General features: G+C 39.0%; 1 protein-coding gene across 1 annotated transcript in view; it reads right to left on the bottom strand.

Moving 5' to 3' along the window:
- Positions 1-15,394, bottom strand: part of TMPRSS7 (transmembrane serine protease 7) — a 40,847-nt gene extending 25,453 nt beyond the window's left edge. Inside the window, exons 1-7 of the mRNA XM_025377215.1 lie at positions 15,263-15,394; positions 12,952-13,082; positions 10,661-10,728; positions 9,035-9,225; positions 7,014-7,242; positions 4,991-5,121; positions 4,149-4,261 (exon numbers count right to left, since the gene is read on the bottom strand). Of these exons, the coding sequence (XP_025233000.1) occupies positions 4,149-4,261; positions 4,991-5,121; positions 7,014-7,242; positions 9,035-9,225; positions 10,661-10,728; positions 12,952-13,044 (825 nt within the window). The 5' untranslated portion in view covers positions 13,045-13,082; positions 15,263-15,394. The remainder of the gene's footprint in view (positions 1-4,148; positions 4,262-4,990; positions 5,122-7,013; positions 7,243-9,034; positions 9,226-10,660; positions 10,729-12,951; positions 13,083-15,262) is intronic.
- Positions 15,395-15,630: the final 236 nt, after the last annotated feature.

The raw sequence follows: 15,630 nt of genomic DNA, 5'->3' as shown, positions 1-15,630 counted from the left end.
ACAACCCTGTTATGCAGGGTTGTTGTGAATCCCATTGCACAGAAGAAAAAACCAAGACTAACCAAGATAAGTAACTTTCCCAAGGTTAAAAAATGGAGCCCACAGATTGAAACCAGCCCTGCATGTCTCTGAAGGTCACCCTTTTCTCGGTGTAACAGGCTGCTTGGATACCAACATGGGGGGCTCAATCGGAAAGGGATGGTCTTATGTTTACCGAAAACCCAGGGCTCATGAGAACACATATCAGTTTTTTTAAGTCTTCTCATCTGGTTATTTCTTCACATAAAAAATATGCAAACTGAGAGATGATAAATATGTTAAGTAACTAAGGTAAATCTTATAATGTAAGAACATCTTCCAGTGCAGTCTTCTACAAGAAGCTCAGTTAGGCATTTTCACTGTATTCCAAAGCTTCAAAATAAAAATGGATTTATATGCAACACTACCTTCCAATCCACAGAGTTCCTCCATAGTGAAAAGAAATGAGTCCCCTTGCACACTGGTTCCACTAATACAGAATTGCACACAATTCTACATTTGCATACAGATTGGCCAAGAGGCATTACTTACATTAACCTCCTTGACAAACAGAGGGGTGACATTTAGTTTCACAATGCATTGCAAGCTATTTCAACAAATGAACAAAAAATAAGTCCACTATTATATGTTCTGTGTTCTCTGCTTCTGTTCCCTATCCTCTGCCTTCGCGTTGGGAACTGGACCTGTAATATTTAAATATTTCTCTGGTCAGTGATGGTGATAGGATGCAAGAGGCCATATCTTTCAGCCACCCCTAATTTGCCAGGGATCGTGTGTACACAACCCAAGAGCCCACCTCAGATGGGCAGTGAAAATTTCTGTGGTAAAACTGATTGCATATTTCCTTCACAGAAGCAGGGAGCGGGGCTCCCTTCTGGGGAATCTTGTGCATTTCCTAAGTGATATAAGGAGGTGACTTACATGGCCCATAAAAATCTGTGCTTCTGCCTGGTGGACCTAAAATGGATGGTGCTGTGCTGATGACTTTTGTGATAAAAACAATTCAAAGCACTGCTCCATTTTCCTTTTCTAAGATTCTATAAGAAAATGTGTTGGAATACAAAAAGAAGGGAGGAGGTAAATGTTCAGCTAAGTGATTGTTAAGAAATGTAGGGAAACAGAACATCTTCAGAAACCCAGACAAGGAGAAGGGGCTGAATTTATTTATGGAGAAGGCATGATTCCTTCTAGTCCTACCTGGGTCACTTTCTGTTTGAGTGATCCCTAGCAAATGATTTGACCCATCTCTTTTTCCATACCTATAAAATGCGCTAAGAATATATCTTCTATATTAGAGGTGTGTTTTGAAGGGCAAATAAAAATATGTTGCCAAAAACACTGAAGTGCTAAACAAATACAGACAACATAATATAAACTCAACACCCTTTTTTGGTTATACTTATTTGTTCCATATTCCCCTGTAGTCTGTAAACTCCATGAGAACAAGGACTTTATCTTGCTACTAGGCATCCCCATATAGAGCCTGACACGTGGCACACATTTAATAAGCATTGTTGAGTGGACAAGAGAGCTTGAGAGAAGAATCAGATGGACTTTAAGCTGTAGCAGGAGTTAATCCTTCTCAGATAAATAAGACCTTAAAACTCAGCTGAAAGTGAGTTTGCAAAGGGAGTTGATTGCTCTTCAGCAAATTTCAAAATGGAACCAGACACAAAGGTGGATTGAGAATATAAACTAACTTTTGTGTAAAAAGCTTTTATCATGATGAGTCAATATTTTTGTTACTTAAGTCATCTAGCTCTTACTTATTTTTTTAATAAATTCAAAGCTATTTCACAGGTGAAAAAAGTCAATATGTTTTACACTGATTTCCATTCACAGTAACATGCTCTCATGTTTTCAAAGCTTTCTGAAAAGGAACAGCTTTATTTAACCTGCACACTGAGGAGAACAAACTTGCTCTCTGAGATGACCACGGCTAACACGTTGGTCCTGGTGTTTCCCGCCTCCTTTCTCCCACTCCTCACTTGCCCACTGGGATGGCCTTTTCCTTACAAAGCCTTTTTTTTTTTCTTCAGCATTTCTCACCCCCAACCCCTAGCAAAACACTAAATGATCCAATATTCTTATTCACACCCTGACTAAAAGTCCCAACAAAGTTTTAAATTTTTCATTTTAAGGCCACGGATTATTAAGAAGTCAACCTTTATTTTATCTCAAAGGAATTTCAAACATTTGACAGAGCTTTTGAGAACGGCACTGTCTTCTGCTATCACACGAACTCCAGAAGGTAAATCTGCTTTGTGGAGAGACTGAAGAAATGGAGATTTGTTTCCTTTCCCTTTTCCTTCCCTAACCCGTTTTTTCATCTTCTCTTTTCCTCTCCTCCTCAGACTCACTGCTCATCTGAGGCCCTGCATTTCTGCTGCCCTGAAGCCTTGAGAATCTGGCAGTGAGCAAGGGTCCAGCACCTTTATCTCTTAACTACTTTGGAAATATTTGTAATAATGATTTTTTTTAAATTTAAGGATACATGCCATCAGGGTATTGACACCAACTTACAGGTTTGGGTAGAGTAATGAAATTATTTTAACTATTATGACTATGCACAAAAAATATATATGCATTAAGCACCCTCCTGCCTCAGAGTCCCTGGCTCAGCTGTTCCCTTTGCCTGCAACATTCTTATCCTGGTATTTACAAGGTTAGTACCCTCATCTTTTAGGTTTATGTGCAAATGTCCCCTTGTCAGCAAGACTTTCCCTGACCATCCTATTTAAGATAACAAACACCTAACTTGTTATCCTTCACACCTCCCACCCCCAACTCAAGCTATAGAGCCCCCTTCCCTGCTTTATTTTTCTCCATAGCATTTTATCATTATGAGACATATTACGCATATTTAACTTGTTTGTTTATTACTTGCCTTCCCCTACTGGAAGGTAAGCTCCATGACAGCAGGGCTGCTGCTGTGCGTGTGTGTCTGATTTCATGGATCCCCCGTGTCCGGAATCATGCCTGAGTGCCTGGCCCATAGTAGTCGTTCAATAATATATTGAATAAATGCAAACAACATACTGCTTGCCATTTACATCTAATTTATCTAATTGCTATGCCACACAACAATGAGTTTATATGTATATCCTGAATGAACAAAAGTGACACTTTGCCCTGTCTCCATGTGATACTATAGGTGGAGAAAGAAAAAAAAGTTTACTAAGATTTAAAAAAAAAAACAAAAAGCATAAATGCCTTATCTAGCACCAGAGGGAGAGATAGATAGATAACAGAGACAGATAGATAGATAGATAGATACATACATACATACATAGATATATAGATATAGATAGATGATAGATAGATATAGATAGATAGATAAATGATAGATAATAGATAGATAGATAGACAGATAGATATTTCGTATACATTTGCACTCTGGTTTGCTTATACAACTGAAATGTAATACAGTTGTCCCTTGCTATCTGTGGAGGATTGGTTACAGGAACCCCATAGTATACTTCTCAGATACTGAAGTATTTTATGTAAAATTGTGTAGTATTTGCGTGTAATCTATGCACATCCTCTCCTATGCTTTAAATCATCTCTAGATTACTTATAATACCTAATACAATTATATTCTATGTAAATAATTGTTATGTTGTATTGTTTTTTATTTATATTATTTTTTATTGTTGTATTTTATTGTGTGTGTTTGTAAAATTTTTTGATCTGTGATTGGTTTAATCCACAGATGCCAAACCTGCAGATACAAAGGGCTGACTGTATTGACTAATCCAATGTATTACTTTATTATTATTCCTATTACAATGCTAGTGATGAAGTAATTAAAAATGGGTGAATGTGCTCTATCATAATAAAATAATTGTTTGAACCTTCAACAATGCCTTTGCATTTTCAACACAAACAAATTTAAGAAACAAGCTCCGGTCTGCTAAGACTAGTTCATTTGTGAGCAGAGAGTTGAAATTACAGAAAAGTGTTGCGTTCTAAATAATATGTTTCAATAATACTGAAATTTTATAAAATTAAGCAATATTCTTTTGTAATTAAAAATAAATGTAATGAAATTCATGTTATTAAAAATAGAGCAGTCATATTTTTCTAAGACACTGGTAGAACTAGGCTACCTGAAATTTCCAGGTACACTTGCATTTTGGAGGATAGTAGCTCGGGTAATATGGGCTTGAAATTTTCCCTTCAAAGCCAGTGATTTCTTTGACCAACACTGTGTTTTCACACTCTGAAAAAGATACCCAGTGACACACAATGATTCACAGCTGTGAGATTATGGAAACATACACTTCATACATTCATTTAATTACTAATGCACACTTCCTTGATCGACAAGCTTTATACATTTCTTAAACTTTGTGCTTTTTTTTGGTTTTTGGTTTTTTGTTTGTTTGTTTGTTTTTTCAGAAGAAAGAAATACCACCCTACAGATGTATAGCTAAAATGCTTATTCTGAAATTCTATGTTTGTTTTCAAATCATATGTTTTGGCTGCAGATCTGCAAGATGCTATTACTTTCTTTAAAAACATAGTTCTGAACTCAGAGACACCAGCAACAGCTGAACAGCAATCCCTCCTCAGAGGCCTGAGTTCCATCCCTCATATTCTCTCTTCTATGCTCTAAACTGAGATAATCCCAACCTCTTTCCTTTGTTCACCCAGCCCTAGGGATGATAGTTACTTTCTGCACATGTTACATCCATGGTACCTGACATTTCTCTTCGTGTCCTATTCACCTTTTGAGTAACCTTATTAACACCTTTATACTAAGTTAATAGTTCTTACAGAATTCATTCTGTCCAAATAACTAATATGGTCTCTCTCTTCTGACTGGACCCTTATTCAGAGTCCCAGACTAATAAAATGAATATTATAACACAGCCTCCAGAAAGATAAGAATAGGCTATCATAACAAATATTTCTAAAAGTGACTTCTGCATAACTGGGGAAGACTTACTTTGTTCTGGAATGACCTCAAAATATGCCCGGATTCCTGAGGGCCTCCGTATATGAGGAGCCTTAAATGTCACCAACATGAGATTATTTGTAGAAACAAATGACATTAATATTCTTGTGGGTTCACAAATTCTGAAAGCAGATAATAAAACAAAAGTACATGAATAATACATTATTTGAGAAATGGGTCTCCTGTTCGAGAAATGGGTCTCCATTCAAAATGATTCCACAGGTTTCCTGGGCCATCCATTCAATCCATCCACTCAGTTCTTGGGACTCTCTCCCAACCAGAACCTCATCCATTAGTAGCCACAGAGCACTACAGAGCCGGAAAAGGTAGATACATTTTTGTGTAGGAACCTCTACCAGAGAATTCTCTGGGATGCCTGTCACTAGATGCTCCTTGAGCAGAAATACGGTATAAAAGTAGTGTATCTAATGGCTAAGGTCCTGGACTCTGCCCTAAGGAAAACTGGATTCAAAAGTCAGCTCCATCATGTAAATAGATGAAAGATGCCAGGCTTAAATCTCTGTAAGCACCAGTTTCTCTTCTATGCAATGGTAGTGTTACCAGAACAAAGGCCATGTGAGTAGTCCAGGTCCTTGGCATTTTAAACAAAGAATTGAGCAAAATGCACAAAGCAACAAAGGAATGAAACAGAAATGAGAAAGGAAAGCAGGGATTTATTAAAGCACTCCACAGGGTGGGAATGGACTACAGCAAGCGGTTCAAGGGCCCAGTTAAAAAGTATTTGGGGTTTTAAGTACTCCTTGTGAGGTCCCTATCAGCTACGCCTTATCTGGATGAAGGATTTGGTCCATGGCTAATTAAAGGTCGAGGTAAATTGGTGCGGTATGCAGCTGAAGGGATGGCCCGGGCTTAGCCTGAGGCCAATCAGGGTGCTTTCCTTTTCCATCTGAGAAGTAGTGGAAGTGGGAGGGTTGTAGGGTGATGGGGCTTTTCCCTTTGGTTTAGCTTTAGGAAGTTTACATTAATTGGGCTTAGGTTCCCTGCCCCGAGATCTTGTTGTTTCCCTTTGAATCAGCTTTAGGAAGTCAGCACTAATTGGCCTTAAGTTCCCTGCCTCTAGATCCTATTCTCCTGCCTCAGTAGTAATAATAATAGTATGCTCCTCATAGCATTGTGCTGAGGATTAAATGAGATATGTAAATATGTCTGAAAGGATGAAAAGAAGCTGATAATGATGGAGGAATGGGCATCAGTGGCAAACTTACTTTTCACTGCATATTCTTACATAGTGTTTGAATTTTTAACATGCACATTCATCACCAAAATATAAATACCTACATACACACATAAAGCATTGTTACGTACATCCACAGACATGGTTAAAAATAATAGGATGATTTATGTACCTTTTTAGCACAGTGAGTAATAAATACTTTCTTAACAAAGCCTAATTCATTATTAGTTTACCAAATATTAAGCACCCATAAATAAATATCTACTATTAAGTAAAAAATACTAGGGTATGTATATGTGTGTGCTATTACATATACATGAATGAAAGGATTTATGCTAAAATATAACAGAAATTTGTTCTGAATAAGGAGATTGTAAAGTAATTGACACTGTTTCCTCTGACCTAATTTTCTACAATAAACGTGTTATTTTTGTAATGAGAAAAGAATTTAATTGTTTACTAATGTGATGCAATCATCATAGGATATTTATTCTCACACGGTTGAAACAGTAGATTTCATTTTTATTTCAATAAATGTAAAATTAAACAAAGTATCTGTTATATTTCAGGTATATTGGCTGAAGTTCTTGCTGTACTGACTTTGAGAGTATTTGCTACAAGTGGAAAACAAACATTGAGTCTGATAGGCTCTGGCGAGGGTACTAAAGTATAATGGATACTAAATAGGGCATGGGTCAGTCGTCGACCTCATGTGTGCACACAAAAACTGTTTTTAAAAAAATCCAGGGGGAACACAGATACTGTAAAACAGAGGTTGTAAAAAATCTTTTTACCCAAAGAAGAGTACCTGCATCGTACCTGTACAAGATGCTGCTCCGGATGGGCAAAAGGGAGTCATAAATGGTCAGGGAGTCAGTGACACAGTTGTTGGCTTCGATTTGGATGGACTTGATTGAGAGACGAATCAGGTAGCCCACTATGGCCACCAGCTTGAAGTGGCACATCAGCCTCCCTGAGGTTGCAGAAATCTCCAGCGGGTAGTGGAGAGACAGACGCTCTGCATAGAAGTACTGAGAGCAGCCTTTGTCTGTGGAGACAGCACCATTTTCCTTTTTTCTTTATTTTAGGAATGATTTTTCTAAAAAAAGAAATCTTTATAGAAAAGTAAAGAGCAAAAGAGGTCATGTGAAGGACATATGCTGCCTTTGCCAGCCTAGGTTCACTTCCCTGCCTTCGGGTAACAGCCCTGCATTTTGGCTTTAGAAACTACCCGCACTCTGTCTATATAGTTTGGTTGGGGTTAAACTCACCCCTAGCTTCAGAGGTGGGCACATAACCCAGGCTGGCCAATCAGAGTCAAAGAAGTCATTTCAAGAATAGGCATGTCAGTCAATCCAGACAGTGAGAGTCAGCCCCAGGACTTCTGCAAGAGCAGTCAGGAAATACGTGGAGGTGGTTTCACCACGGTTGAGAAAATGATAAATTTTAAGTTTGGATCTACTTGGTGGTCCTTGTTACAACCACAGTGAAAGAGCACAATTTGATAACGAAGTCTCTATAGAAGTAGGCAGAGATGCAGAGTTCTGATGATATTTTATTTTAGATCCTAGACTCAACCATGACTAATGCCAGCACATTCCATGTATGTCCCACTTACATGAGCCAGTCAAGTTTCTTTTGTGCTTAAGCCAGTTTGAATGCGTTTCTGTCACTTGCAATTAAAAGAGCACTAACAAATACCATCAATTAGAAAATGAAAATTACAGCCAAAAACAATATTAACATGGGAGGAGGGGGAACCACATGAAAGAATTTACCAGATCCTATGGTTGACGAGTAATCCGACCGAAGCCCAGCTGCATTGAAAAAGCATATAGACAAGAGACTGAATCCCATCATTTCATTTTGTTAGAATTTTACTTCGTAAAAATTATTTTCAGTCCTTCTTTAAAAGCAATCAAATGCATCTGGGATTTACTTTAAAATAATCCAGTGAGGATGAGGTAGTTGTTTAGGTATTTAGAGATCAAATAGAATAGTTGTGAGTGAGTTGATAGTTGTCAAAGCTGAGTAATGGGTGTATGAGAGTTCACTGTACTATTCTCTTTACCTTTGTATCCTTGAAATTGTAGTTGCAAGTTTCAAATATTTTCAAAGGTAAAAAAGCAACCAAACAAATATGATATTAGTCCTATATATGAAATAATACATGGGATACAGAATTTTCTATGAGATTTTTCATTTATTTAACAAATATTTGTCAGCTACCTACCATATGCCTAGTGTATGTGTGTGTGTATATAATATAGATACTTATATATTTTTAAATACACAGAAATTTATACATTTATAACATATGTTCATATATGTATTTTATATATAAAATTTAAATCAAAACAGAAAATTGCATAAATTTTGAGTTATGCAATCATTAAGCCATTTTACTATCAAGGCAAACAATGAAATTTGCATTTGAGGCTATGAAGCAAGCTGTTTTGGAGTGTTGGACAGCATTACACAGTAAAGGGACAGTTCTGTCTGGGCAAGTAAAGTAACAAGATAAACCTCAGCAAAATTCTTCCTTGTCTAGGTCTTTGTTCTTTGGGGACTTAGTTTGATGATGCATGAACTGAATAAAGGTAGGTAGAGGTACACAGTAATACATTCAATTTCATATGAATATTTTCCCCAAATCTATTGTTCAATCGCTGTATTTTTACTTTACTAACATAGCTCCAATGTCTTTAGTTAATCCTGCGCTCCTGGGATTGTGGGATAATCCCACATTGTAACGCTTCGTTACAATGTTGACTGTAATCATGGCAAGTTTCCGGAGTGCTGCAGGAAGGAATGCTAAAGGAGAATTACCCAACAATCACCATTTAGAACCACAGAGTCCATGTCCACAGCCAGACCCTGCAAGCTCCCCACGGAGGTCCGGTTTATGATGCTTGTCTGGATGGAGTCCTTCAAGATGGCGGCCACACAGTCTTCACAGAAGATGTGGCCTTTGGCGCGTGGCATGACGAACACAATCCAAAAGTGGACAAGGAGGCCACCTTTGTTGTTGCTGCTATAATGAAAAAAGAGAGCTCGTCAGGGACCTCACAAGACTTTACAGAGAAGCAGTACCCAACTGATAGATTCAAGGTAAGGCCAGTGAGCACATCCTTCAACTGAAGCTAGCTCCCTACTTTAGGTAGTCATTGACTTCTGTTATGAAGATTGGCAAACGACAGCATCATGTTAAATGTATTCAGACTATTGTGTTGGATTCTAATCTAAAACCATTACTGTATAGTTGCATCTCCATGGAGAATATGCTATTTCTAATGGATATCAATCAGTATTCACTGCCATTAAAATTTAAAACCGTGGCCCGGCGCAGTGGCTCACGCCTGTAATCCCAGCACTGTCGGAGGCCGAGGCAGGCAGATTACCTGAGGTCAGGAGTTTGAGACCAGCCTGACTAACATGGTGAAACCCCGTCTCTACTAAAACTACAAACATTAGCCAGGCATTGTGGCGGGTGCCTGTAATCACAGCTACTCGGGAGGCTGAGCCGGAAGAACTGTTTGAACCGGGGAGGCGGAGGTTGCAGTGAGCTGAGATCGTGCCATTGTACTCCGGCCTGGGCAGCAGAGTGAGACTGCCTCAAAAAAAAAAAAAAAAAAAAATTAAAACCATTATAATGTTTGATACTCTGCCATGTCCGGGGACTGTGCTAAATCTGCTTTATCCCATTTAATCTTATGAGAAGGTCCTATTATTATTCCAATTTTATAGGTGAGAAAATTGAGGCCAAATACAACTCCAAGTCACATAGCTAGTAGCAGATCCAGTAATTAAGCCCAATTTGGTTTCCAGTCTGCCCCCAGAGCCTGAGCTCCTAATGGCGTAAATACTGCCATGTTTTATGAAAAGAACATAACATGGCGTTCTGCAGTAAATGACTTGAGAAATGGAAGGTTAAGGAAACTAATGAAGTTGCTTTACTCCAAGGCTTCTCAGTGCTTTAATATGTCAAAGTGGATTGTGGATTGTGAATCTCTGCAGATATATTGGGAGTGGGTGGGGGTGGGATACAATATATGGTGCACAATTTTTTCTAAAAATTATTTCACCATGAATCCCCTTTTTTCTCAGAAGATCTCTATTGACCAGTTTTTCACTGAACATTCAGAAATCATGGTCTGTGCTTTGTTTTTGCCTCCACCCTCCACCCAATATGATAGACAAGTTTATGGCCATTTTGCACAGCAGCACTGCTATAGGGGTTCAGGATTCTAGCTATGGGGAGAAGGTCGGGATTTGGTAGATAAAGAGCAAAAACACAGCATGAAAACAGGGCAGTGAGTTGAGTCACTAGTTGTGTTAATACAGTATGAATCCCCAACCACCTCCAAGAAGCTACTTAGGAATGGTGGAATCTCAGCCTTTTCATAGCCTTGAATGGAATTTAGAACAATGAACACAGAAATCCCAAAACGAGGGACATGCATTACCTGACATCTGCAACAACAGACTGCTCATAAAATTTGGAGAAGGCAGATGTTGTATAAACCAGGTTTATCTGAAAAAGAATAGTTGAGGTATCTGAAGTATTTCATACTTGACTTCCTTTTACAGTATCTTAAATGTTGTAGGCCCAAGCTCTGACAGCCAGCAAGAAGAAGTGCAAGCCTCAAAATAAAGGCCCCTAACTCCACACCCAGACATTATTTCTTGAATTCAAATAAATTCTTCCTGCAACAATCTTGGGTGACTTACTTTTATTCTGCTATCTGTGAAAAATCAGTGACCCTCAGTCATTTATTGCTTTCTTTAAACTCAAACTTAACTTCTGTATTCTCCCCACTCCAAAGGTTAATTTTCTCTACAGTTAACAAATCAAACTCATTTAAGCACATTTTCATACTGCAGTATCTGACCCAACATCTTTTCTATCAGGGCAGCAGCGTTGACTATATTCTTAAGGACACATTCTCATATTGGCCACTAGGGGGCGAGTGGTATCCACAGCCAGGTCTACCAGCCTCCTTCAGAACAAACTCTAGGGAAGGGCCCCAGCCCTTTTAAAACTTCATAATTGGATCTCAAAGGAGAGCTGTATTTCAATTGATTTACCTTCTTGGCCCTCACCTAGCATTTCTAAAACCAACTCACTCTCTTCTCCCAAGTCATTTTCTCTGGTATTCTCCTTCCTACATAATTTGAAAACCACTACATAATTGCCCAAGATTAAAAAAAAAAAAATTTTAACCCTTAGAAATTATGAAGTGTAGTGGAAGTAATATGAGCTGTGAAATTTAAATTCACTGTGCAACACAGAACATGTTGTCTAAACCTGTTTAGACAGTGTTTTTGGTTTTTTTTGTTGTTGTTTATTTATTTATTTTTTTAACCTATAAAGTGGTAATCAAAACACCCACCTCCTTGGGATAGTTTGAGACATAGTTGGTATACAGTCTTATGCCACATGACATTTTGGTCAATGACAGACCACATATATGACAGTAGTCTCACAAGATTATGATGGAGCTGAGCGACTCCTATCATCTAGTGATTTGTGTTACAATTGCTTACATTATTCAGTACAGTAACATGCCATGCAGGTTTGTGGCTTAGGAGCAGTAGGCTATACCATCTAGCCTGGGTGTGTAGTAGGCCACTCCAGCTATGTATGTGTACACACACTCTATGATGTTTGTACAACAGTATCTCCATTGTTAAGCGACACAGGACTGTATAAATATTAGAGGCAAAGGGTTTAGTGACGTACTCAGTATATAGAAGGCATTCAGTAAGTAAAAGCTGCTCTGAGCACTATTGTCTTTGATGTGCCCTCTCTCTCACCACCTTTCCTCCTTCTACACAGTCAGTCATTGTGTCAAGGTCATCACCATGACAACCCTCTCCAGTACCGTGGAAATACAAATTGACAGCAACGTTCTAGTTGGTAATGTGCGCCAAGAGCCATGAATACGTACTTTTCTATTTGTCCAAGTAATTATGCTTTTAGGAAACCACCTAAGGGAGTAATCGGAGATACTCACAAAGAATGTGGCAGTTTTGCTGTCACATTATCTATAGCAAAAATTGGGAACAGCCTAAACATCCAATAAATGGGAATTTGCTAACTTTGAGGCTATTGTAACTTACATTTTTTTTAAAGGCAGATTTACTTGCATAGAAGCATGCAATAGCATGCTAAGAGAAAATGTTAATTTATAAAACTGAAAATAATATTCCAGTATTGCACTATTCTCTATGTCTGTGTATTTCAGAATAAAAAGGGGCTTTATCTCTGGTGATGACGTTAAAGAAGATGTTAGTTTTTAAAACATAATCATCTGAAATTTGCTAATTTTTATATAAATATTTATTCGTTCTATAATGAGAAAGTTACTTTTTACAGTGAAGAGATTGCCAGTGCATCAAGGTTGAAATAAATGTGTGCAATAGTGGAATTAATCGGTATGCATCTAACTTCAGAACTGGGAGGTATTTTAAAGGTCATCTGATTCCAATTCCTTTATTTTACGGTTGAGAAAAACTGAAGCTGAGAGAGCCATTCTTTTTTTTACATTGGAACGTGGGAGCAGGGGGAGAAATTCTATCTTATAGCCAAGATGTGCTAAATTTCATGTTTTCTTCTGACAGCTTCCTTTGTCTACCCTGCCCTCTACTTCCCTAAACCCTGCTCACCTCTGACACTTGTGGTCCCCTTCAGCTTCATCCCCCACCTCCCCGCAAACCCACTCTACCCTAACCCCTTCTACCCCCATCGCCTCACCACTTGCTGCACAGTCCGTGCCACGGAAAGAAATTCCCTGGACTCCTTTTGTTGGTATTCAGGAAGAAACTCAATGTTGGTGATGCGAAACATCCCAGCAAAGTAAAAAGCATCTTTGCTTTCTGTCTTACCTGTAAAATAGGAGAGAACGAGATTGGGAGGCTTTCCCATCTGTGTGGCAGTAAGGAATTGTCTGAGCTATGAAAGTATGAGGCTTCTAAAATAATTTTATTTTAGGCAGCTACATACTAACTGGTTCAGAGCCTGTGAAGTTTTAAATGTAGGTAACAACATCTATTTCATCAGCAGCAAATAACCGTATCTCAGAATATTCCTTCTGTCAGCTCTGGCAAATAGTTAAGAGCAAGATTAAAAGGATCTCATGGCCCTTGTGTGTTACTTTTCTGTGGTCCATGTATACCCCGCTTTATCATGATTTCTCTCTATCTCCTTTATGGGCTCTCTGAAGGAATAAACAGTAATTCATTTTGATTCCTCAGCCCCTGATGCAGGCAGTGCCTGGCTTAGCTTTGAAGCTCAATAAACATTTGAGGGAAGGAAGGGAGGGACAAAGTGGGTAGAAGGGGAGAGAAAGGGAGAAAGAAAGAGTGAGAAAGAGAGAGAGAATATTTCCTCTTAGCCCAAGGGCCAGCACATGGAAATGTTAAATAAATGATGGCTGAATTAAAAAGAAGTTGCAACCGCTGTGAGTGATAGGAAACAGCTTGCCTTCTAAGATCCATTAGTCACTTTAGCCTCAGGAAGTGTAGGGAGGCTGGGGAGGGGAGGAGGCAGCACGGGGCAAGGGGCAGGAGGCTTGAACTCCTGTCCTTGATTTGTTTTTTCAGGTAATGTGACCCTGGACCGATCGCCTCGCCTCTAGGCCAGTCATACAAAACAGCAGTTGTTTTTTGGTTTTGGGGTTTTTAAATTTTTATCAGAGAAGTGCTTCCTAGATTTCTTTTTTTTTTTCTTTTTTTTTTTTTCCTTTTGGTTGCCGACTCTAAAATTCAAATGAAAGCTATGACTTCTTTCCAGAAGCTCATTCATCCTTCTCATATCAGTGAGTACTCTAGAATCTAAACAACAATCATGCAAGAAAGATCAATTAATTTAGCATTAAATCAGACTACACTTACCTAACTCTTCAGCTCAGCCTAATGTATAAGATCCTCCTGTTTACCTGTCTCTGTCTACCTCCTTTCTCGAGGCCACCCTCCGTGCCCAGATTTCATGTATCAAAACTAACCTGTTTTCTATTGAAAAATTCTTACTGGTCTATACCAGTCTCCCTTTGCTTCTACTGATCTGTTTCCATGAAGTGGCCTTCTCCGATTTTTATAAACCAACAAACTACATCTGTACAAGGATGTTCTAAAACTTTTATAAACATGCTAGGACAGTGCAAATGTGTCAGCTGGGGAACAGCAGAGAAACCACGGCAAATAAGCTGCTTTGTTCTGGGCTGAGGTTGTGCGTGTTTGTCTTAACGGCCCATTGATTTGACTTCCCCACCAGTTTCCTCAAGGACAGAGATCGTATCTCGCTCACCACTCTGCTCCCATGCCTACCCCAGGACCCAACACATAATGAGCAGTCTCAAGATGTATCAGATGACTGTTCAGGAACCAGTTCACGAACCCTTCTCTGGATGCCATCCCTGGGCAATTTAGATGTCTTTCTTCTGTCATCACAAGATAATCACTTAAGCAAGAAGTTCAGCTCACACCTTCTGTCTAGCACTGAACTGTGAACTTTTTGAAAGTAGCAAATGCCTCTGTGAGCTTTCCAAAGGTAGGAGATGCATCATGGTGTATTTGATGCCCTACCTTCTGCCAAGCAAATCACAAGTCATCAATTTATGTGCATATAAGTGACCTGAACCGTTCAAGACAATATTCCTTCATTCTTCACCTAAAAGTCTTCCCTTCCATTCAGATTTTCATATCTCTGAGAGTACATCTAGGAAAACTGTTTCTCTATCCATAACGCTTCTGTCACCAAATGTGGGGGTAAGGGTGGGGGTTCTCCACACCAAGCAATTCTCCAATTCTTTGCAGACACTAACTGGATGTCCAATGATACAATTCAATTTTGACACCAGCTACCAAGAGTTCGTGTCAGACCCCAAAGGTTAAAGGCACATTATCACGAGACCGCCCCCCACTGCAGATCCCAATCAGAAGTAGTAGGTCCCCAGGCTACCCACACTGCTGTCCAAATTGGCTGCAAATTGGCTGTTCTCATAAAGCCCTCAGGTTTCATAATTTGCTATAATGACTCACAGAACTCAGAGAAACACTTTACTTACTATTACTTCTTTATTATAAAGGATACAGATGAGCTGTCAGATGAAGAAGTACCTAGGGCAAGGTCCAGAGGGGTCTCTAGGGTAGGAGCTTCTGTCCCTGTGGAGTTGGAGCATGCCACCCTCCCAGCAACTGGATATGTTCACCAACCTGGAAGCTTCTTGAACCCTGCCATTTAGGGTTTTTATAGAGTTCAATTTTAAATCATTTCTCATTCGTGATTAAGCTCAATCTTCAGCCCCCTCCTGAAAGTTACAACCCTCTCAGCATGTGGTTGGTTTCTCTGGTCATCTAGGGGCTTTCAGCCACCAGTCATTTTGTTAACATACAAAAAGACGTTCTTAAAAGCTCTGTGTTAGGATCTAGGGAC

The sequence above is a fragment of the Theropithecus gelada genome, chromosome 2 (assembly GCF_003255815.1).
Source record: "Theropithecus gelada isolate Dixy chromosome 2, Tgel_1.0, whole genome shotgun sequence".
Taxonomy (NCBI): domain Eukaryota; kingdom Metazoa; phylum Chordata; class Mammalia; order Primates; family Cercopithecidae; genus Theropithecus; species Theropithecus gelada.
Note: the sequence above shows the minus strand (reverse complement) of the source record. Positions and strands in the feature narration are given on the sequence as shown.